This window comes from Brugia malayi, assembly GCF_000002995.4.
Source record: "Brugia malayi strain FR3 genome assembly, contig: Bm_v4_Chr4_scaffold_001, whole genome shotgun sequence".
In the NCBI taxonomy this organism is placed as follows: Eukaryota; Metazoa; Nematoda; class Chromadorea; order Rhabditida; family Onchocercidae; genus Brugia; species Brugia malayi.
Window position 1 is genome coordinate 10,682,696 of NW_025062478.1, and position 22,308 is coordinate 10,705,003.

Below are 22,308 nucleotides of genomic sequence, written 5' to 3' on the forward strand. Positions count from 1 at the left end.
TTTTTCAAATAATGAGTCATGATTTTTTCGTAAAAAAAAAATGAAAGAAAAAAGGCTCTAAACTCATGTGATTTTACTCAATTTTTATAGGAATGTTTTGTTGAATTGTTAGTATGAAACATACTGCTATAATATACATTTTATTCGTAAGAATTTTTGCCATCAATTCATGTTTTTATTTCCAATACAAAAGTATTGAAATGTTCCACTATCTTGTATAAATATGAGTTAAATAATACAGTTAGACAGTGTATTTATAGCTGCTCCTAACTAAGATAAGACAGTTGAAGATCTAGCAAAAAGATTTGGACTTTGCTAACAATAAAAAAGAAGTAGAAAAGCAAAGTTTGCAGTTTTGCAATAGCATAATTTCACATGTGCTGTAAGTTTTTACATATTGTGCCAAATAAAGATGAAAATTTCCTTCTCACAATTTGGGAGTCAAAATTTGCAAATATGCATAACGTAAATAGTTTAAGTATAAAAATACCTCATATCTTTTACTTCTCCCTGTTTATCTTTCTTTTCTTTTTATCATTGTGTGATACTCTTCCCTTCCACTAATCCTGGCAAAACTATCACATTTATTCAATCCAAACTTTTTTATTCAATTTAGCTTTGACTCTTATGTTGTTTACTTTAAAATAATCGTCAGGAATATTGGAAGTAATATTAGACCATGTATCATACTGAAAATAATAACAAGAAATACCGTTTTGAAAAAGATTTGTACGATATATGCTTGAACTGTTGCAAGTACTAAAATACCAAGCACTGTTGATAAAGCTCCCTGAAATTAAAAAGAAAAGAAAAACAGTACGTTCTTTCATTTGTTACTGTAATTTGTTAATTTTATATAAATTTAATATAAATTCCATTCAATTTTTCAGTGGTTTATTTTAATTTGATACTTCGTTTGTATCATTTGGAAGGAGGGTCCAGTCATAATTGATGTTATCATGACATTATCAATTAAAATATAAGCACAAACAAAGATGATAAGTTAAATCTGATGAAATAATATACCATAAAAACAGGCCAGCCAATAGTTTCTAATGCACTGATTGCCTTTTCATGTCGATTTCCACTCGATTTTACATATGCATAACCAATATGCGCTGATAAATCAATGGCAAAACCAATACTCATAATAACTGTTATTATTGAAACACTTTCTAGACGTACACCCCAAAAAGTCATAAAACCAATTACACCTGTAAATTTACAATTAATTTCTTCCCAAAAAAATTTCTAATGTTTAACATCCCAAAAGATGGCGCAAAATAATTAATTGTTTTAAAGATGTATATAATCTCGTTATTCAACCTTGTTAATCAATAAAACAGATCAGATTAAAAGGTATTCTGCAATTTATTAAATTGTCCAGCCGAATTAAATTTAAAGCGTTTATTCGTCGAATTAAATGGATAAATTATTCTTCAATAGATAAAATTCTTAAAAGAGTCCAATATTTCTATACTAATTTCTCTATCACTTTTGAATATTTGACATATTATCATATCTGTTATGTGAAAAAAGCAAATGATTTTATAATTTCATCCTTTCAATTGTTACTTATTCTGAATATAATAAAAAAGTTAAAATTTAAATTTTAGATATTGTTATAGCAACATACCAATATCAATGCTGAAAATTGCAAATGCAATGACAAATGCAGCAATCCAACTTGGTATCATGATAAACGATACGATAAGCATAGATAGCATTGCCAGTAAACAATTCCTGATTAATGCTGGCTTCAATTCAATATACTGCAAATAACCGTTCTTTACATCTTTCCGTATTATTTTTGAAAACTAGAAATTAAACTGTCTTATCAAATAAGAAATTTGAAGGATTAACTGGAATACGAGAAAATTGTAACAAGACTAGTCCTATGATTACATTCGATATACAATATGATAAACCGAAAAATCATCCTGCTCAACTGAATGACTGAATAGTCCTAATAAATAATAATTAACATTACGCTACCTGATCTTTTACGGTTCGATTTTGCAAAAGAACAGAAGAGAAGCTGTAGTTTCAAATTCACTTATTCATACCTGATCATCTATTTATTCACACCTGATCACCTGTTAATTCACATCTGATCATTTATTTATTAATACCTGATCTGCGAATGGATAGTATTCATGAAAAGTAGTGATGTTGAATTTTGCATATTTGGCTGAAATTTCTCTCATTAGTATCGCACTGCGCATATGATCAGTTGGCGTTTTATAATTTCGAAGTCCAAGTTGAAAACGAAAAGCAAACAGATGATTATATGTCTATAAAGAAAAAAATTCATTTTATATTGAAGTTCTAGATAAAAATAAGCTTTCACACCTTACCTTATCCTTACTAATTACCTTTATAAGCATAGTAATTTTTATTAATTTGCAGAGTTCATCGCTTACATCTTCGACGAAGCAAAAAATTTGTAAGTTAGATTACATCGAAGTTTTAATTAACTATTGCTAATAATGATTATTTTACTACCAACAATAGTTATTTTTACTTATCCTATAAAAATTCAAAAATTAATTGCAGATCTCTTAAATAAGACCCACTTTGGGGTCACTTTCATTTTTGCCCCAAACCATATCCTTTTCCCATAAACGTCGTCCGCCAGCTGAGATCAGCCATTCTCGACATCGTTCGTACCACTCTTGACTTCTGAAATTAAATTTTTTTTCGGAAATTTTTCGAAATAATTATACGTTCGTACAATACTAAAAAAATACACTCTGTAAATTAAATTTCTGAACTTCATTTTCAGGAATTCGTTGATTCCTAGAAAAGTATTAATTAATCAAAAGTATTACTATTTTATTGGGTATTTACGTTTTTGGTAATGGAATCTTTGAAAAATTGTGATCTTCTCTAAGCTTTCTTTCGTAGGCATCAAGCCATATCATTGTCGCATTATGTCGCATTGTATATTCTGTATTTTCGAAATCATCGAGCATATTCTGGAACTCTTTTCTTTCCTTGGAATTAAACAGATCAGGTGGTGAATTTACCACAACTTGCATTTGTAGGCCTAAATCATAAATCTTATACAGCACATATTTCCTGAATAATAGGAAACGGTAATAGCTTTATCATTCATTTCGATTTGTTAGAAAAATATGTGAAAGAATCGTTACAATTGCCTATAATGATTAATGAATAAATTCTAACTTTCCATTTTTCCGCATAATATTTTATTATAAACTTTCGAAATTCCTCCTTTGCTTATTATTTGTGTTTCATTTAAAAAAAAAAAAAAGTTTCATCAATGCAGATTTCAGTAATGCATATGTCAACTCCATTATATTTATCACAAAAAAACAATTTGTCATTGATTCATTCTTTCATACGAATATATAATTAAATTCGCTTAAACCTACTACTGCTTAAATATTAAAAAATATGAAGCTATTTTTATGCATTGGATGGAATTAATGTGAAATACAAATTTTTACTTTCTCAGATATTTGATCTTTGTCTTTTAATGGAGTTCAACTAAATTCTCTTTTCTTAATGTAACTATTGAAACTTGAAATCGAATACACTAACATTGTGTTTATCTTTTCAATTGACATTTCTATTACCAAACAATCAATAAGTCCATTATACCGTCCATAGTAATAAATCAAATTTAATATTTTGTCCAAAATTAACTAATTAATCATACCTTCTTCCCAGAACGTTTCATCCATTAATATATAAAATTTGCTGAGATAAAATGAATCCAGAACAAGAAATTTCGGATTTAAACCTTCCTTCAACATTGTACAACCCAATATTGCTAATGATAAATAGATGATGTAAATGAAAATAAAAACTTTCTTGGTGAAACAATCAAGCAAGAAAGGACCGTAATATTCGCGAAATATTTTCGAAATCATTGTTTCACGATGTTTCGATTTTGGTAGTTCCTAAATTGTTGTTGAATTATTCATTATACTCTCATTATTATTAAATATTTAATTTCTAAACTTACTATCAATATATAATTTTATTAACAATATTATAAAATTGCATAAGAATTCTAGAAAGTATTGATGATTACCACTTCAATCTCTTAACACAAAGTTTTTTGAGTTTAATTTCATACTGTCTCGAATTGACAGTAACATAGTTTAATGAATGCGTGTACTTTTTTCATAAACAAGGATTGTGTTATGTTATCACTTAAGCAACACGTAAGTAGGACGCGCAATACGTATGACGTAACGTGTGTTACCATCTATTCCGTATTCAAAAGACCATTTATCGGCATGCTTTCTTTGATACTAGTTTACATCATACTACTACTACTATGAAATGAGTCATAGTTAATTTGTGAACTTTTTCTCATTTGAATAAACAATTCGAACTGATTCTACTTTGACCTTTTAATGAATTATTACTGTTTTTTATGAAAAACACATAAGTTTTGCGATAGTCAAAAGAAAAAAAAAAAACGCTAACCTTATTTAAACTTTGTTTAAAATCCATGAATTTCTCACGCATTTTTTGACTTAATGTAATTTTTACATTTTCTTCATTTCCTGTCACATTTTCTTGCACAAATTCAGATGGTATCTTTGAAGAAGTATTATTATTCGTTGAAATTGTCGATTTTGATGATATGCTACCCGTTAGAAATAGTTTTTTAAATAAATTATCTGAAATGAAAAAGAAAGAAAATCTTGACATTTCCTAAAAAGATTTTTTAAAAAATTCTCAAACAGAAAAAAAGAAAAAAAAAATCTTCTAACCAGCTAATTCTTCACTGATAACTGGTTTTAATGTTATCGCATGCAATCCATCACCTTCTCGTTTTCCACTATATGCCATAACAGAGGTGAAAAATGTTAACTGATAAAGATAAGTGAATGCTATACCCATAAATGTATAAAAACAAAACATTTGTACGCTTGGTAATGTTGTCAAACAGCCAATGCCAAAGGTTAACTGAAAAAAAAAAAAAAAACAAATATGTGAAATTTGTTGCAAATTTAATGCATTTGTTGATAAATACACTGATATATCCAGGAATTACCGTCATTTTAGATTATATTGAATTGCGCAGTTGTTTGATATATCCGGTTTAGCAGACCGGAATATAACTGTATACTGATCATCTAAATTATCCTTAAACGAACAATCAAAAAATGCCATTCATTACGTTTCCAGCAGACAGTGTACTTTTAAATCTTAACTGTTTGTTTAATCTATATCAATAGTGTTATTAGTGATAAGAGAAGAGTAAATGAATGATACCATATCAGTGATAAGAAAAGAGTAAATAAATGATACCATATCAGTGATAAGAAAAGAGTAAATAAATGATACCATATCAGTGATAAGAAAAGAGTAAATAAATGATACCATATCAGTGATAAGAAAAGAGTAAATAAATGATATCATATCAGTGATAAGAAAAGAGTAAATAAATGATACCATATCAGTGATAAGAAAAGAGTAAATAAATGATACCATATCAGTGATAAGAAAAGAGTAAATGAATGATACCATATCAGTGATTGTTGTTATTGATATTGCAACCGCTGCTTCGGCAAGTGATTCGGATAAACGATGTGAAACACTTTGTTCAACATTAGTTCGATGCCAAGCTGCGCTCATTATAAACATATCATCCACACCAATACCTAAATAATTATACAAAATTATATTTTCTATAATAAATTAATCAATCAAAATTTTTCCTTCAAACAAATTATCATTTTTTTTTCCCTTTTGTATCATTTTTGTATGATAAAAATGTGCAAAATATTGAAATGATTGAGAAAAATAATAAATAAATTTTAATGTTTTTCTGCACAATGCACACAGTAGCATTAGAATTGTAAAAAAAAAAAAATTCAATTTTTATACGAATAAAAATAGATGAAATTATTTTGAAATGATTGAAATGAACTTACAAAAGATGATAAATGGTGATACGTTGACAATAGCATTGTATAAGAAACCCATCCATAAAATTAAACCAAATGCGCTTATAATTGCAAGTAAAGGACAAAATAAACCTGAAAATGTATAATTAAAATTTTATTTGTAGTATTTCATCGAAGAATTTAGTCATCTAAGATAAGTAAGGATGTTATCATTAAGTTGTGAATTGTTGAAGTTTTAAAAATTAAACTATTAAAAGATTGAAGATATTACACAATTTGTTCAAAGTTTTACAGCGGAATAATGCTATAGTAATTAGAGGAATTAACTTAAGTAAAAATTAGTGCTACGTCAATTTGCTACGTCAAACAGAAAAAACATTTGATAACGTATGGAAAAAAAAAAAGTATTTTACTCAAATCATTTATGTAAAAGTGGATGATGAAAGTTTTAAATTATAAAATAAATCCGATATTTGCAATTATTATTTGAATTATAATACTTCATAATGACTTACTAATAATTCAACAGTTCAATTTTATGTTTAAAGTTACAGTGTAGATATTAAGGTTAAAGTTCAGGATTGATAAAATTCATTGCTTACAGGTGTCATTATTTTCTATTACGGACGTGAACGGATGATGACGAGAAGTGGAATCGGTCTTACCGGCTAATGCTATTGTCGGTTTGCTGCGCAACCAGTCGACGGCAATGAATCCATCATTATGTTTGTACAAAACAATAGCGCTTAATCCACAAAGCGAGAATAGGACGACACCAGTTATTGCAAACTTTGGTGACAATGAATCAGCAACTTGTTGTAAGCCTTCCGGTAAACTTTCATTATGAAACATACCGAATTCCAGGATGTCTACAAAAATGAAACACCTGAAAATCTATTAAGAAATAGTTTATGAATATATTTTCTACAATTATACCGTGTACAGTAAAACTGGTTTCCGAAAAGACGGATAGTAAACCGTTTTTTGTTGTGTTAATTTGATAGAAAAATTGCTGTAATTGCTAACTGCTAATTTTATTAGTTTTATTTTTTTTAAAAAAAAAAAAAAAAAAAAAAAAAAAAAAGAAAACAGTTGTTGTAATTTAATTGTATTGAATACGTTTCTGATTTTTTCTATTTGAAAAACAGGATCCAGAAATGTGTAAGAATGAAGAAGAAAGCTTAACATACTGGATGCTGGATTCTTGACGTCAGATAAAAAACCGGCAACCTTTTTACGCCACAAATAGCTAATATTACCAATTTTTTCATCTCGAACATTATAAGTAAGTCTAACAGCTCGGACGTAATTGAAATGTCCTTCCTGAATATAATATTGCAATAGCAAAAGAGACAATAGCATTTATTCCGTAAATAAATATATCAACCGGACCGGTGCATTCAGTTCGTAAATAAACCGACTGAATTCAAAAATGACAGTATAAGTTAAAAAGTAGTTTTGCACTGAATCTTGACTTACTTAATTCGAGAAAATATCTGTCACCTCATTAATTGCATGAACCCTTTGAGACTCTAATCTAGGCCATATACTAGACTGTGACACTTGGACTAGACCCAAGACTAGTCCTTGAACTCGTAACAGCCATGTTTTGCATACAAATCTGTAAAGGTATACTTACTTTATCGATGATATGGGGCGCACCAATCAATGCGCCAAAATAGATTGGTTCAGTTCCACGCCAACCGATTGGATAAGTTATTTTAACCTATAAAAAAGTAATATATTGATAATAAATTAAATTAAATTCAAAAATTTAATCAATGATTTCAAAGAAAAAAGATAAGATAATGACGTCGAATGCATGTGTATGTTGACGTAAAGCGTGGATTACTTGACGTGGATTACTTGTAAAAGAAGTAGAAAACTAGAAAAGGTATGAAATAAACTGAATTATACATTACAAAAAAAAAAAAAAGAAAAAAAGCGGAAATACTCCGTTACTATAACAAAATATATTAATTTGAATTTAAAAAATTGATATAATTGTGAATGATTAATTTGATGATAGGAAGAAAATTGAATTTATATTTATTGGAATGAATGCTTTATACAAATCACTAATCAAATTTTTATTATTTAAATAAAATTTCTTCATTGAAAAACAAATTAAATTAAAACTAAAAAAAAAAAGGATTGATTATCCTTACCTCATTATTGATTATATCATCAGTAAATTCAGCTAATTTTGGATCAAAATTTCCCCATCGTTCTTTTGGCATAAGCATTGTCACATGTTCATTCATGAAACATTTCCAGTCGTATGACATGCATAAATCCGTAAAACCGACTTCGTATGTCATATTATTATGTGTTACTGATATTGTAATATTATGTATAATATGCTGAAAAGATTAATTAGATAAATTTATCATTTTAATTATGCTAAATTTATTAATTGAATAATAATCGATGATATATTATTGATCATAGTGATCAGATCATATAAATAGTATTATCTAATTATTGATTATCCAGTTTTTATGATAATATTTCGAACAATGATAACGATAACAATACAATTCTTTTCATTTCAAATAATCAATATAAAGGATTTAGTTTATTTCATAAATTTGGTTAATTATTAGTTGAAGTAGTAACCTGATTGATCCGTTCTAATTCATCCAAATACTTTAATACCAACATATTTGGTCGTCCAAATTTTGGATGCTTTATTCCAGCTGCTATAATATCCACATATCCTGTATAGTCGTAACTTTTGCCAGGCCAAAATTCCTGTTCATTTAAAGGCCAATAATCACTGAGCACTTTTTTCTCGTAACGCCATTGCGCATTTTTTGGTGAGAAAACATATTCCGGATCGATTGTCGTCTGTAAAAAAATTCATTCTTATTTTTTTTTTTTTTTTTTTGAATAAGTGTAAGATACGTTAAAACATGAAATGAAAGATTTGATAATAAATTTACCTGAAATAGATTAGAATGTTTAATTGCTTCCGTTGATTAATTTATCAATTTTAATTTACAACTTGTCTTAATTTAATTTAGCTTAAATTAAACTAAAACAAAAGTAGTTAAAATTAAGAGATACTTCCTTGCTTATCATAGTTTGCTAATTCTTTAGTTAGGAAAAAAGGAAAAAGTTTACCTGTCTTTTGATAAACAAAAATCCAAAACTAAGAGCTATTGTTAATAAGATTGGTCCAATAAATAGAATAAATCGAAAGCGATAAGCAATTGAACCCCAACGATAGAATAATTGTTGTATGATATTATCAAAAGATAACATTATCGATTTACCTATATCTTTTAATTGGACAACAATTGCAATATCACATAAATGATATCATTTGCAAAGATTTGATTTAATTCTTCAAATTTATTATCAATACCCTATGGGTGAAATAATTTTGTAAGAGGAAAATTTGCAATTTCAGAAATATATAAAAGTTGATAGATTCAAAAATATGGAATTTCATTGTTTAATCACCGAAAGGAAGTATTTGAAGACATCGAAAATGTCACTACGCAAAATCCATTTGCTCATCAGTTCAATTATCCATCATACATTCCTTCTCGATTGAAATGATGGTGACAAAGACGACAGATAGATAGATGACAAAGCGAAACGATAACAATGACAATGATGTCGATAATTGCACTGAAGGAGAAATTTCGGCAAAAAAAACGAGAGAAGAAAAGTCCTCTTTTCTTTAAAAATTGAACAAGATGTAAAAATTTTTATCACTCATCATTATCACCAATGCTGTTATTATCACTCATTATTATCACTAACGATGTTATTATCACTCATTATTATCACTAATGATGTTATTATCACTCATTATTATCACTAACGATGTTGTTATCACTCATTATTATCACTAATGATGTTATTATCACTCATTATTATCACTAACGATGTTATTATCACTCATTATTATCACTAATGATGTTATTATCACTCACCATTATCACCAATGCTGTTATTATCACTCATAATTTTTATTTGAAACTAATCACAAACTTATTATTACCAATTATTTTGCTTGAACTGCTTAACACTGACTTCAAATGTGTTCCTTCAAATGCATGGCACATTTTATGTTTTAAATCGAAATTTCGAATTGGAAAATTCTTCTCCATTATTTAATGAGTAGAATGAAGTACTTTTCAACAAATTTAAGAAAGAAAAATGAATTATTAATGCCACTTATATTCAACTAAAAAAAAATTTCACTTTTAAAGTTTTACTTTTATGAGTGCTTTTTATCATTCACATATATGAGACTGACTTACAACAATAATTTTCAAAAATTTTTTTTTCAAATTCTTATATTAAAATTCAGCAATGATAGTTACTGCTTATTTTTGAGATATGTTAAATTCTAAATTTTATAACTTAATATTTTTCGGAATATTATTATTGCTATAATTTTAACTGTTATCGTTATCACTCTTATTTATCATCTCATTAATACTTCTCATTGCTGATCCTACGTATTACATTTTATTTTTTATACGCAAATTTTTTTTACACGCATTTTATACGTGGAATGGAAATGATCATTTCGAATCATTTCGAATCCTTTCTTTATCATTTATTGATTAATTATTATTGAATATTATCAATGAAAGAAACAACGATCAATTCATATAGTATTTCATCTCTTATGGATAATTTAGAAAGATTTGAAGAAAGAAACATTTGATTAAGTATTCATTATTATTATTTTAATAAGAATTAGATTATATTTCTTTGTACTTTTTTGATTTCCAATTTCATTTCTTATCTTTTTTTTTTTTTAGAGTAAATGAAATGATATCATAAGAATTTATTCAAATATGAACTGCTAAAATGAGAATATAAAAAAAGTATTATTTATCGATTCCAGTAAATACATCAACTTTTTATTTTCCCTTCTCTTCTTTATCATTTATTCAATAATTTGTTGCATTTTCTTATAAAATAAGTCATAGATCAGATCATTAATTTAAAAAAAAAAAGTTCCTTTCAAATTTGTTTCTCAAAAATTTCAACTTTTTCACTGAACTTTATGCAAATTTTTTCTTTTTGCTTTTTTAGCAAGCAAAAACAATGTAAGAGGAATTCAAATTCATTTTACAAATAAGTGTTTGCGACTATCTTTGTTAGTTAATATTATGTGTTCAGTGCTTCTTTTGTACTACTGCGATAAAAGTTTCAAATTGAATGAAACTAAAATTTATTAAATTTTTAAAACAATATGATTGAATAAAACGAAAAAGAACAAAGCTATAATTTCTGGTAATAATTACTGGATTGTTTAGAAATTTGTAATACTAAAATCAAATTTCTCAAAAAATTGAAAATTCTCTCTTCGAGCTCTCAATTCGTTCATTCATTCATTCATAAACAATAATATATGATTCCTTCTCGCTTAGCATTGACAAATTTTCATCAAATTTCACAAATTCATTTCTGTTTGCAACATATATCGGCGATATTTCGTCGTACTTTTCTGTTCATAGCAATGTAAAGAAATGCTTTGCCACCTGTCAAAGCAAATTCTTATAGCTTACTCATATTGCATGCATGCATGCATACATGCAAATTACATGCAATCAGTTATCAGTTTTCCGAGAAAAAAAAAACATTCCAAAATTTCTAGCTATAATTGTGATTTGTTTCGAAGTCATCGTAATAATAAGAACTATCACAGAAGTATTGCTATATTAATTTGGATAATAAAAATTTTGAAATTCTAATTTTGTTTTACTTCGATTTAATTAAATCATTGATAACATTAAAATGTGATAAAATAAATTTAAAGAAGAGTAAGAACCTTGTGAGAACATCCATGAAATATGAATGAATGGCAAAAGAGTTGGCGGTAAACGGATGAATTCGATAATTATGTACATTGCACTGCAAATCAGCAAGAAGAAACAGATAATAACTGATTGTATCAGTACCTAAAAGTTTTAATTCGAATTTATGAATATCAAAAAATGTTTATCGAATTAACACAGTCGGTTAGAGTGTGGATTATGTGACTTGGATGACTGTAAGATGGGTGGGTTATGTGACTTGGATGACTGTAAGATGGGTGGGTTATGTGACTTGGATGACTGTATGATGGGTGGGTTATGTGACTTGGATGACTGTATGATGGGTGGGTTATGTGACTTGGATGACTGTAGGATGGGTGGGTTATGTGACTTGGATGACTGTAAGATGTGTGGGTTATGTGACTTGGATGACTGTAAGATGGGTGGGTTATGTGACTTGGATGACTGTAAGATGGGTGGGTTATGTGACTTGGATGACTGTAAGATGGGTGGGTTATGTGACTTGGATGACTGTAAGATGGGTGGGTTATGTGACTTGGATGACTGTAAGATGGTGGGTTATGTGACTTGGATGACTGTAAGATGGGTGGGTTATGTGACTTGGATGACTGTAAGATGGGTGGGTTATGTGACTTGGATGACTGTAAGATGGGTGGGTTATGTGACTTGGATGACTGTAAGATGGGTGGGTTATGTGACTTGGATGACTGTAAGATGGGTGGGTTATGTGACTTGGATGACTGTAGGATGGGTGGGTTATGTGACTTGGATGACTGTAAGATGGGTGGGTTATGTGACTTGGATGACTGTAAGATGGGTGGGTTATGTGACTTGGATGACTGTAAGATGGGTGGGTTATGTGACTTGGATGACTGTAAGATATTAAATAGTGGTTTTATCATAATTATAAGACTTTGTGTCACCTTCTTTTTACTGAAAACATAGATATTAAATTAACAACAGTGGTACTTGGAGTACGCTTAATTAGTTATTTGAAATCCTTCTGATCATTACAAACTGAAACTTTAAACTTTAAACTAATCAAATTGTTACAAAAACCTGAAATTGTTTTCAAATTAGCTAAGCTGCCATGTACTCTATTTGAATTAATGAAAATTTACATTAAACTTATATTACCCAATAACTTTTGCATCCTTAATTAAATTTAAGGTTTGAAATAAATAACATACAGATAGTTTGGGTTCTGTTCTAATTGATCTGTTAGAAACTGAATGTAATCGTTGATGCAGAATTATTGCCATGAATACATACTGTCCAAAAATGATAACAACAACGCAAACGTTATTGAACATATGAGGCAAACTGAGCGTCTGATAATGTAATCAAAAAAGTGATAAGAAATTATCATATCATAAACTTTACAAATTATATTAAGTTCATAAATATTATAATAATAACAATATAGGATTAATTCAATAGGGAAGATAAGAGTTTCCGTTAGTTTTAATTTCAGAATCTATTTTCTTTCCAAAATGCAAAAAATTTAGTTTTAATAAAGAAAAAAGAAAAAAATGAAATTTGAAATTAAAAATACCAATGTTTTATTTGAATTTGATTTATTAAGCCAGATGCCAAGATAACTATGATAAAATCCAGCTGGACAAATTGCATACATAATAAGAGCATATAAGAATGCCATAAAAATCCAAAGCCATAATCTTGATTTTGTGAAACATTCCTGAATATGTATTAGCATCAATTTTTTTTTTTCTTTTTGAATTCATTTTAATGATTTCAATTTAAATTTCAAAAAGTGTTATTAGTTGAACTTATCATAAGGATAATGATCGAATGTTTACCACTGTTCTTCCGAAATATAAATTACAGCATCGATTAAAATTAAGAAGAATGCATAATGAACAATGAGCAAACCAACATGCTGAAAAAAGTATTTGTAAAATTTGCTGTAAGTGAAAAAATTTTAACAAATATTATAAAATTTAATTTTATCATTTATTAAGTTAAAACTAAGTTTCAATTTAATACATATAAGCATAAAAATGTTGCTATCTGGAAAAAGTAATCTATCCATGTGCTTAAAGTTTAATTTTAAATTTTTTGAAAAGAAAAAAAAAAAATTAAATATATTTTTGATTACTAACTTAAGGAAATAAAATTAGAAAATGCGGAAAAAATTGGTGCTGTGCAATATGAAATTCCTATGATAGAATAAAATCCAACAATTGTTAAATCATTATTTGTAGTTATTATATCAACGATACCAATTACAATCATTAATTTGAAACATGAATGACATCGTTGATCACGATGTAAAAATGTCACAAAACATGGCAAATAAGCAATCTAAAATTAGCCATTTAATTTTTTATTTAAATTTTTACTTATTTTTTTTTTTTATTTACAAATTTTTATTTACACAATAAAAATTTTCGTTTTTTAGTTTGTATAACTATTAATGGTGACATTAGTTAAATTTTATTCTTATTACACAAAATACTTTAAATGATACGATAGTTCAGTTACAGAATGTTTATCATCTGTAATCTATTGATAAGGTAATCATAGATTGTTAAATCAATCTTAAAATTTTCTAAATTGTCATTCGATCGATGAGAATTCTCGCTAAAAGCTAAATATTTAGAGTAGTTTAGCTAATTATCATTACGCTATGCTTTACATTGAAATGTTATACTTATTAAATTATTTGATAAAATGTTGAATTTAAAATTTGAATTAAAAAAAAAAAAAGACAAACCTGGAATATAAGACTGAATGTGAGATATGTGACACCGATCGTTACATTCGGATTGTCCACTGTTCTATTGATCTTATCACAAACTGTTTGATTGATTACGATTAAAGTTTCGTTTAAGCTAAAATTCTATTTTCATAATGTCGCAAAAAACAAAAAATTAGCTATAAGAAATATATCAATAATCATCTATTTGATAAAATGATAAGAATTTTTTTTTTTTTTTGATTAAAATATTTGAACTTTTTTTCAAAAACAGTAAAATTTTTGTTTACATAATCAATTATTTAATCTAAATACCAATTTGCATCATCTAAAATTTAAATTCATCTTTTAATTTGAACTGTTCCAAAAATATAACAGTAAACTTACCTGTTCAAAATCATTTTATTTCAAAGCTTTCTCTGTTTTACATCATCATCATCATCATTTTTTTTTTAAATTTGATCAACTTTGGATCATTGATAGCAGCGACTATTGATAATGTACTCTGAATAATTAAGCTAATTATTCATATCGAAATTTTAATTTCATTACTTTAATTACTTTAAATTACTTTAATAATTTTTTGTACACAAATCAGTGAGTTACTGCAAAAGAATGCTGAAAGAGAAAAAAATGTCGACTAGATAAACAAAATAAACAAGTTGATTTAATGATATATGAGAATGAAAGGTATTTATTAAAAATTAATGATGTAAAATTGTTGACTAAAATTTTAAGACAGAAATTTTACTTGTTCCACTTTGCAGTACAACAAAAACAAATACTTTGTTCACAAGAGAGCTGCTAATTAGTTATTCAATTTAGTAGCTATGACATTTGCGCAGCATCAACTGACAAAATTAAATACAATTACTCACTTTTTTTTTTTTTTGAAAGTTAAATAGAAACGAAATAACGATGTGCTAATGATAAGTTTTTTATTCTTTTCTCAAAAAAAAAAAAAATTATCGATTGTTTTTAGAATGAATTTGTTGAGTTATTATATAGTTTAAAAGATGATTTATACTTATAAATCATTATAAATTTCTAATTTGATCGTTATGAATAATTAAGATTAGAAAATAGGATGGATTTAACTGAAATTAAAAGAACTGAAATAGAAAATAGAAAAGAATAATTTTATCGTTAAATTCTTAGAAAATATTTCTTTTACACAATGTACTTTTCAAATTTCAATAAAATAAAAAATAAAAACCAAAAACCATAATAATTATTACTTCTTTCATTGAATATTTTCAAATTAATTCAAATTTCAAAGTGGTAAATTTAAGCAAATGAGGTAATGGAAGAAATTCAGAGCTATTTCAGAAACAATTCAGTAAAACAGGAAATTACTAATTGATAAAACCGTAAAGGAATGATTTAGAAGTTTAAATGAAAAATTTAAAAGAAAAAATGCGATAGAGATTAGATCATAAAGATATTTCCAGAAGAGAAATGAATGATTCGGCTTATGCTTTCTTCTCAGCAAATTATCTCTTATTATAATATAAATTTTGCATTGAACTTTGCTATTTTATTTAAAAAAAAATGAATTGAAAAATTAGAAAAAAGAATTTATTGTTATCAGGTTGAACGACTTTTTGCTGTGAAAATCCGGAAAATTTTATAAAAATTCGGAAAATTTTACATGCTTAATTTTTAAATTCTTTTTTAATTTTTATGCAAAAATAAAATTAATATCACTAAATTAGCAAATCTATTCTAAAAGAGAAAATGCTAAATTTTTGAAAAATTTTATATCGTTAGAAATTTTAGTTTTAATTTCTCAATCAGTCATTTTTCCAATTCATATGCTCAGCTAAAATTTGAAATTTATCAAAAATTGATTAAATTTTTGCAAAATTTTTGGCTTTGACTAATTGACGTTTTTGTGTTAGATTATCAATTTAACGTAATGACGTAATGACGTATGCGTGATATTCTAATTTCACTTCAACGTCTTTCTATGACGGAAATACTAGAAATGTTTGTGAAACTATACAAATGTAAAGTAATAAGAGAATTAATTTAAAAAAAAAAAGTGGAAATGAAGCAGTCGTCAAATGAATTAGAAATTCTAAAGCTAAACAATTTCATATTCAAAAACAATTTTGTCATATGTAAGAGAGAGGGAGAGAGAGAGGGGGCAGGGCGAGAGAGAGGGAGAGAGAGGGACAAAGAGAGATTGAAATATTCCATAACTGCGCTTTTCTGCGTCATTGTAACATTAATTAATTAAATTAGCACAAATACATCAATTGATTACAGCTAGCAAAAATTAAATCATTGTTTGATTTTAAATTAAATATATGAATGAAAAAAAAAAAAAAAAATTCGTTGAAAGAAGAATATTAGTTGAAATTATTCTCTCTGTAAAAAGGAAAAAAAAATTTGATTGTTGTTAAAGTTGAATTGTCAAGAAAGTGTCACATTACTTGTCGAATTGCAAATTGTATCAGTAATTTAAGCTAATGACGTTATGTCCAATAAAGGGAAACGTGTACTCAACCAACTCAAAGATTTACTTACGCAGAAATAATGACGCAATTATGATCGGTAGTTACGTCAAAACAATTATAAAAATAATAACAGCAAAGTGAGATTAAAAATGTAAGTTAAAAGTATTACTCACGTCATTTGACATCTACCTATGTTATGCATTTCTACGTATGTGTGCGTTTACGTGTATGTGTGTATGTGAGTGTGTGATGACATGTATGTGTATGTGAGTGAGTGTATGTGTATGAATGTGAAGTAGTTGCCACCTGCAATTTATTCATAATTCAAAAATCTCAGCTAAATTCGTTAAACAGAAAAGAGGAATTAGTTGAGAGATTGCAAAAGAGAAAAATATGGATGTTTTGCAATTAGAAATGTCGAAGTGGAATTCAGCGCAAATTTCCTTTTATTACCAGGAAAGTTGATAGCTCTGTTCCGGTATTTCCGGTTCCGGCATTATTTATATCTACCTTTTGGTATTTTGTTGTGGAAATTATAAGAGTCTAATGTTATAAGTAAATAAGTCAATTTAATTGTTATTTTTTAGCAAAAATAGCCAAGTAAGTATGCTATGTCATTCCGGATTCCACCTATCATCCATTAAAAGCAAATATCTTCAGAATGGTTTGTGAAGCACTTCCAGACAAAATAAACAGATTGAAAAATGATTCCTTTTGAAATTTGATATTTGCAAATTGAAAATATCGTAAGAGATGACCATCTTAAGATTATTTACGTAAATTATTCTCAAATCGTAAATCAATCGTCGAGATTCGAGATAATTTCGAGATTAAGGATTAATTTTGTGAGGATTAGCCTGTAAGAACTCACAATTTGGATTGAGAATTTATGAGATGAAGTCATTGAATGCACGATGAACAGATGACATGGACAAAAGCGCTTATTTAAGCGAAATTGTTGTGTAGAATAAGAAAAAAAAAATTTGAATTGTAAGATTTTATAGAAAATGAAATTCAAATTAGAATTCAAGCATCGAGAGTTATGTAAATGTCCGGACGATGAAATATTGTATCAATGTTGTAGTGAAATGAATGAATGTATTATTGTTGGTCATAAAATATTTCCTGGAAATAAGCTTTATGCATCTTTTGAAAACCGGAACTGATATAAGATCCGGTTTATAAGGAGTGATGTTCGACTGCATCTTTTTTTTTTTTTCTTTTTGAATCAAGCGGTATTGCCTTTGATAAATAAAATTAATTTGGTTTAGTTTTGGTTCAATTTTGACATGTAAGATAAAACTTACTTTTCAGTGTCTGATAAATTTAGATATCATAGTATGAACTAATCCGGAAATAATTCTGTTTTCTTTCATTCGTTTTCCTGTTACAAAAACATTGTTCTAGTATTTCCGTCTCAAAAAATCAAGAAAAAATACGAAATGCTACATCATTGTAATAATTATTTGGATTTAATTAAATTATAAATCTGATCAACTGATCAGCTAATTAAACGTAAAATTTCGAAAAAATTTAATCAATTTGGATGAATTTTAAATTTGAACCGAGCTTAAGAGCGGAAAAATTGATGAGTGAAAATTTAGATTTTTACTTTTTAGTTTGGAATTTAGATTTTAATTTAGAATTTAGATTTAGATAATTTAGATTTTTACTAAAAATTTAAGTACAAGCAATTTAAAAAGGACACTGTTTGAATTTTTGCATAGGTCAATCAATTCGAAAATTATCAATGCTTCAAAATTGAATTTCTTTTCTTTAATTATTCATTACAATTTTGATAACTTACTGATATAATCACAAAAAATTAGGTTAATTATATATTAGTTAATGAAATGAATAATTGTAAATGAAAAAAAAAAAAAGTTATCAATTGAATTTTTCACAGTAATTTAACAAATTTGAACGGTTTGAATGATTTGAATTAAAATTTTTAAAAGCAAAGCGAATGATCTTTTCTTTTTTGAAATATGTTTTAATTTAACAAATGACGTAGTAGACGTGACGTATGCTATTGTGGCAGAGAATTTTATGACTAAAGTTATTTACGTAAATGCTAGATTAAACGATTTATTAAATTAATGCTAACTTAATCAAATTGTTTTACTTTCCTTATCAATAATAATATTTTTCATTTATTTGATAACATTTTCATCACTTTTTCTTATCAGTTCTTTAACAATAATTACTTCTTTCATTCTCGATCAAAAAATGATTTTTTCATCAAAAAAAAAAAAATGCTAACGTATTTTAACAGACGTGTTGCAATAATTATTCACGTACGTATTGCATACGTATAACGTCTTATCATATCATTTGATATTTGATACCAAGAAAAAAAAAAAAGGAAAAAAAGTGAAGAGAGAAAATTTTATAAAACTGTAAAACTATAAATCGATAAAAAAAGTTTTAATCAAAAAATTTTTTTTAAATTACAGATGTTTTATATGGATTATCATTGTAATTAATATTATATTTATAATTCTGTTCATTATTTTCCATTTGATTCTTATAGCTAATAAAGAATGGTAATTTGATCTTTTCATTCTGTTCAATATAATTCTCATCAATCGGATCATTTCCAATATCGTTTCGTTCAGGTATGAAACAAAACAATCGAAGGAAGACAACAACAGACATTAGAATCTATAAGATAATATTTTCTCTGTAAAATTTATTTTTTTTTTTAGGTATAAATTTTGATAAAATAATAATTTTTTTTTTTTTGAAATTGTCAAATTTCTGTAATTTATTTAAAAAAAAAAAAAAAAAAAACATTCATCTGCTAATGAAAGAAATAATAAACAAAAATATGCTAATGCATATTGTTAAGATTAACAATGAGGTGCTAATATAGAATTAAATTATGTTTACTTTTTCACCGTTTATAAAAAGTCTCGTTCTTTTTTTTTGCGTGTGTGGAAGCGTAAAGACGTGAAACTAGAGAAAGACTTACGAGTGAGATAAGCGTGAGTACGTCTTGAATAAGGATGAAAGCATCGCTCCATTTACAGTTGTAGAGTACATCGGCCGAGAAATGTTCACTTGTGATACAACTGATTGATTTTCCGGATGAAAGCTTGAATATAGAAAATGATCAGGTTAACTTGTACGGAAAGTAGAAGTTAACTTTAACTCAGTAATGGTGACGAAAGTAAATTATTGTAAATAATTAATTAGCTAAAATTAGCTGACTGAGTAATTAATTACCTTAATTTTTTTTGTAACATTCAAATGAATTAGCTAATATTTTAAATTTAATTGCTGTGTTATCTATTTGCTTCTTTTTTTCTCATCCATATGAACATTCTACAATCTACGATGTATACCTAATCATAACCGGAATGAGATATCCGGAAAAGCAAACAACACTATTTTGTAAATAATGGAAGAAAAGTTTTACAGTATACAGATCGATGGTTACAACCGTAATATTAATAGCAGTACGTAGTATAAAGAAGAATACTGTAAAACAGAATATAAATCGTTGACCGGATAGTAAACCGATCATTGCCATTATAGCAGATGCAATTTCAAGCTCAGCTGAAAGAGGAAAGTTGCATTGAATAATTTTTTGTTAAGTTAAAAATGGCGCTATTATCCTCAAATTTGGGCGCTAAATGTTATTCTGGAAGTGAAGAGAAGACAGCAATATGAATGACTTACTTTTATTTTTCATTTAAATAATTTTTTGTTTTTCTTTCTTTTGTTCATTTATCTTTATAAAGTAATGAAATGGAATAGTTCATTGTTTTACTATACTGCTTGAATAATCAAGCAGTAATCCAGAATTCAGGATCATATGATTCTGAATTCTGTTTATCTATGATTGAATGATGCTAATTTAAAATACATTTCATACTTCATTAAATTTATAATTATCCTAATTTAAACATACTAATTTAGCATATTTCAACTAAATTTCAAATTCACTTATTAACTTTTCTTTTACGTAAAATATCAAAATTAAACTTACGCCAATTATGATTTTCAATCCATCCGTAAACATCATTTTCTGATGCATATTTAGCATTTTGCGTAATGAGATGAATAGCAATGAGCACACGATAAGTACAGTAACCAGTCAAAATTACATTTTCTAGTAATTCCGGAATTTTACCCATTGATGAATGATAAACCGGAAGTTAACAGGAAGTGTAATACGTAAATTAGAAGAATGAAAGATATGAGTTAGTGATAGATAATTGTATTTAGTAACCACCGCTTACTTATATTAATAGAATGGACAATAAGTAAAAAAAAACGAACGTAACTAATTTTATGCTTATCAGTAATAAGCAAATTTTATGCTTATCAGTAATAAGCAAATTTTATGCTTATCAGTAATAAGCAAATTTTATGCTTATCAGTAATAAGCAAATTTTATGCTTATCAGTAATAAGCAAATTTTATGCTTATCAATGATAAGCAAATTTTATGCTTAATATCATTTAATCATACATTCAATCATTTCAATTCTGCTAAATTTAAAATGTTGAAAAAAAAATTTTTAATTTATCAATTTATCAAAATAGAAAAAAAAATGAATATTTCATTTGAAAAGTATCATAAGGTATTCAAAAATTAAAACGATCAAATTTGAACACTTTGAAGGCAAAAATTTTGAGTTTTAGAGGCACAGCAAATTGTAAACTGATGTGAAAATGTGGACAGCTAATATTATTGATCAATATTTGATCAACTATTAATCAATATTTGATCAACTTTATCGATCAGAGTATAAGAATTGATCCATTTTTAATCTTTAACTTTAACATTTATAAACAATACTTTATAACTGTAGCAGTTGGAACTTTTTCATTTTTCTTTAATTGTAAGTTTAATTTTAAGTGATTTAAAAATGCTGATTGGTTCTTGCTAAAGTTACTTAATTGATTGTATCATTTTAGATTTATGTTTCTTAAATAAATTAGAGTTGAAATTTTAACCACAATTTAATGAAACAAATTTTATTAATAAAATCATTTTTAAAAGAGAAAAAAAAAAGTAAATAAACAAAAATGTATAGCAATTTTGCAGTAAAAATGAACTGATTTTTTTTTTATTAGAAATACAGAAGACGCAATTTTATTTTCGAAATTAAAAAATTATAAAAGAAGAATTTTTGAAGTATGTTTTCACTTATCAATTCAGAACCTTTTTTTTTAATTATTTCATAACTTTAACTTTGTGATATTTTCTAAAATTTAATATTTATTATAGATTGGAAAGATTATTAATTAACTGTTTCAAATGGTATTAAAATAGCAATAAGTATAATTTGTCATTTACACTTCCAAAACTTCCAAAATTACTTTTTAAAATTCCAAAACATCGTAGATTGGTGTTAGAAAAAAAAAAAAGTTATGCAATTGGAATGCAATTTGATATGAAATATTTATGGG

The 22,308-nt window shown here is 26.6% G+C and overlaps 5 protein-coding genes across 6 annotated transcripts; 1 reads left to right on the forward strand and 4 right to left on the reverse strand.

Moving 5' to 3' along the window:
- Positions 1–634: 634 nt before the first annotated feature.
- On the reverse strand, positions 635–9,161 carry Bma-ptr-1 (protein C24B5.3, putative; the record flags this gene model as incomplete). Of its 2 annotated transcripts, none has more annotated exons than XM_043082372.1 (17): positions 635–790; positions 1,027–1,214; positions 1,637–1,772; positions 2,133–2,294; positions 2,577–2,682; positions 2,851–3,049; positions 3,686–3,929; positions 4,465–4,661; positions 4,755–4,950; positions 5,512–5,648; positions 5,922–6,026; positions 6,560–6,763; positions 7,085–7,217; positions 7,534–7,620; positions 8,063–8,257; positions 8,514–8,744; positions 9,021–9,161. In XM_043082372.1, 17 exons carry the CDS (start codon positions 9,159–9,161, stop codon positions 635–637), a joined length of 2,817 nt encoding a protein of 938 aa, XP_042938306.1. The 2 variants fall into 2 exon arrangements, with proteins under 2 accessions (XP_042938306.1, XP_001896198.1); XM_001896163.1 differs by having other exon boundaries at positions 6,497–6,763.
- Positions 9,162–11,327: 2,166 nt separating this feature from the next.
- Positions 11,328–11,776, reverse strand: Bm13057 (Uncharacterized protein; the record flags this gene model as incomplete). The annotated part of the gene is made up of 2 exons (XM_043082373.1): positions 11,328–11,407; positions 11,698–11,776. 2 exons carry the CDS (start codon positions 11,774–11,776, stop codon positions 11,328–11,330), a joined length of 159 nt encoding a protein of 52 aa, XP_042938307.1.
- Positions 11,777–11,924: 148 nt separating this feature from the next.
- Positions 11,925–12,649, forward strand: Bm17814 (Uncharacterized protein; the record flags this gene model as incomplete). Its single annotated transcript, XM_043082374.1, has 2 exons — positions 11,925–12,183; positions 12,255–12,649. The coding sequence occupies 2 exons, from the start codon at positions 11,925–11,927 to the stop codon at positions 12,647–12,649; spliced, it is 654 nt and encodes a 217-aa protein (XP_042938308.1).
- A 1,173-nt stretch (positions 12,650–13,822) lies between these two features.
- Bm17815 (Uncharacterized protein) lies at positions 13,823–14,824 on the reverse strand (the record flags this gene model as incomplete). Its single annotated transcript, XM_043082375.1, has 3 exons — positions 13,823–14,029; positions 14,442–14,559; positions 14,811–14,824. The coding sequence occupies 3 exons, from the start codon at positions 14,822–14,824 to the stop codon at positions 13,823–13,825; spliced, it is 339 nt and encodes a 112-aa protein (XP_042938309.1).
- A 4,506-nt stretch (positions 14,825–19,330) lies between these two features.
- Bm9344 (Uncharacterized protein) lies at positions 19,331–21,027 on the reverse strand (the record flags this gene model as incomplete). Its single annotated transcript, XM_043082376.1, has 4 exons — positions 19,331–19,549; positions 19,860–19,982; positions 20,307–20,446; positions 20,880–21,027. The coding sequence occupies 4 exons, from the start codon at positions 21,025–21,027 to the stop codon at positions 19,331–19,333; spliced, it is 630 nt and encodes a 209-aa protein (XP_042938310.1).
- Positions 21,028–22,308: the final 1,281 nt, after the last annotated feature.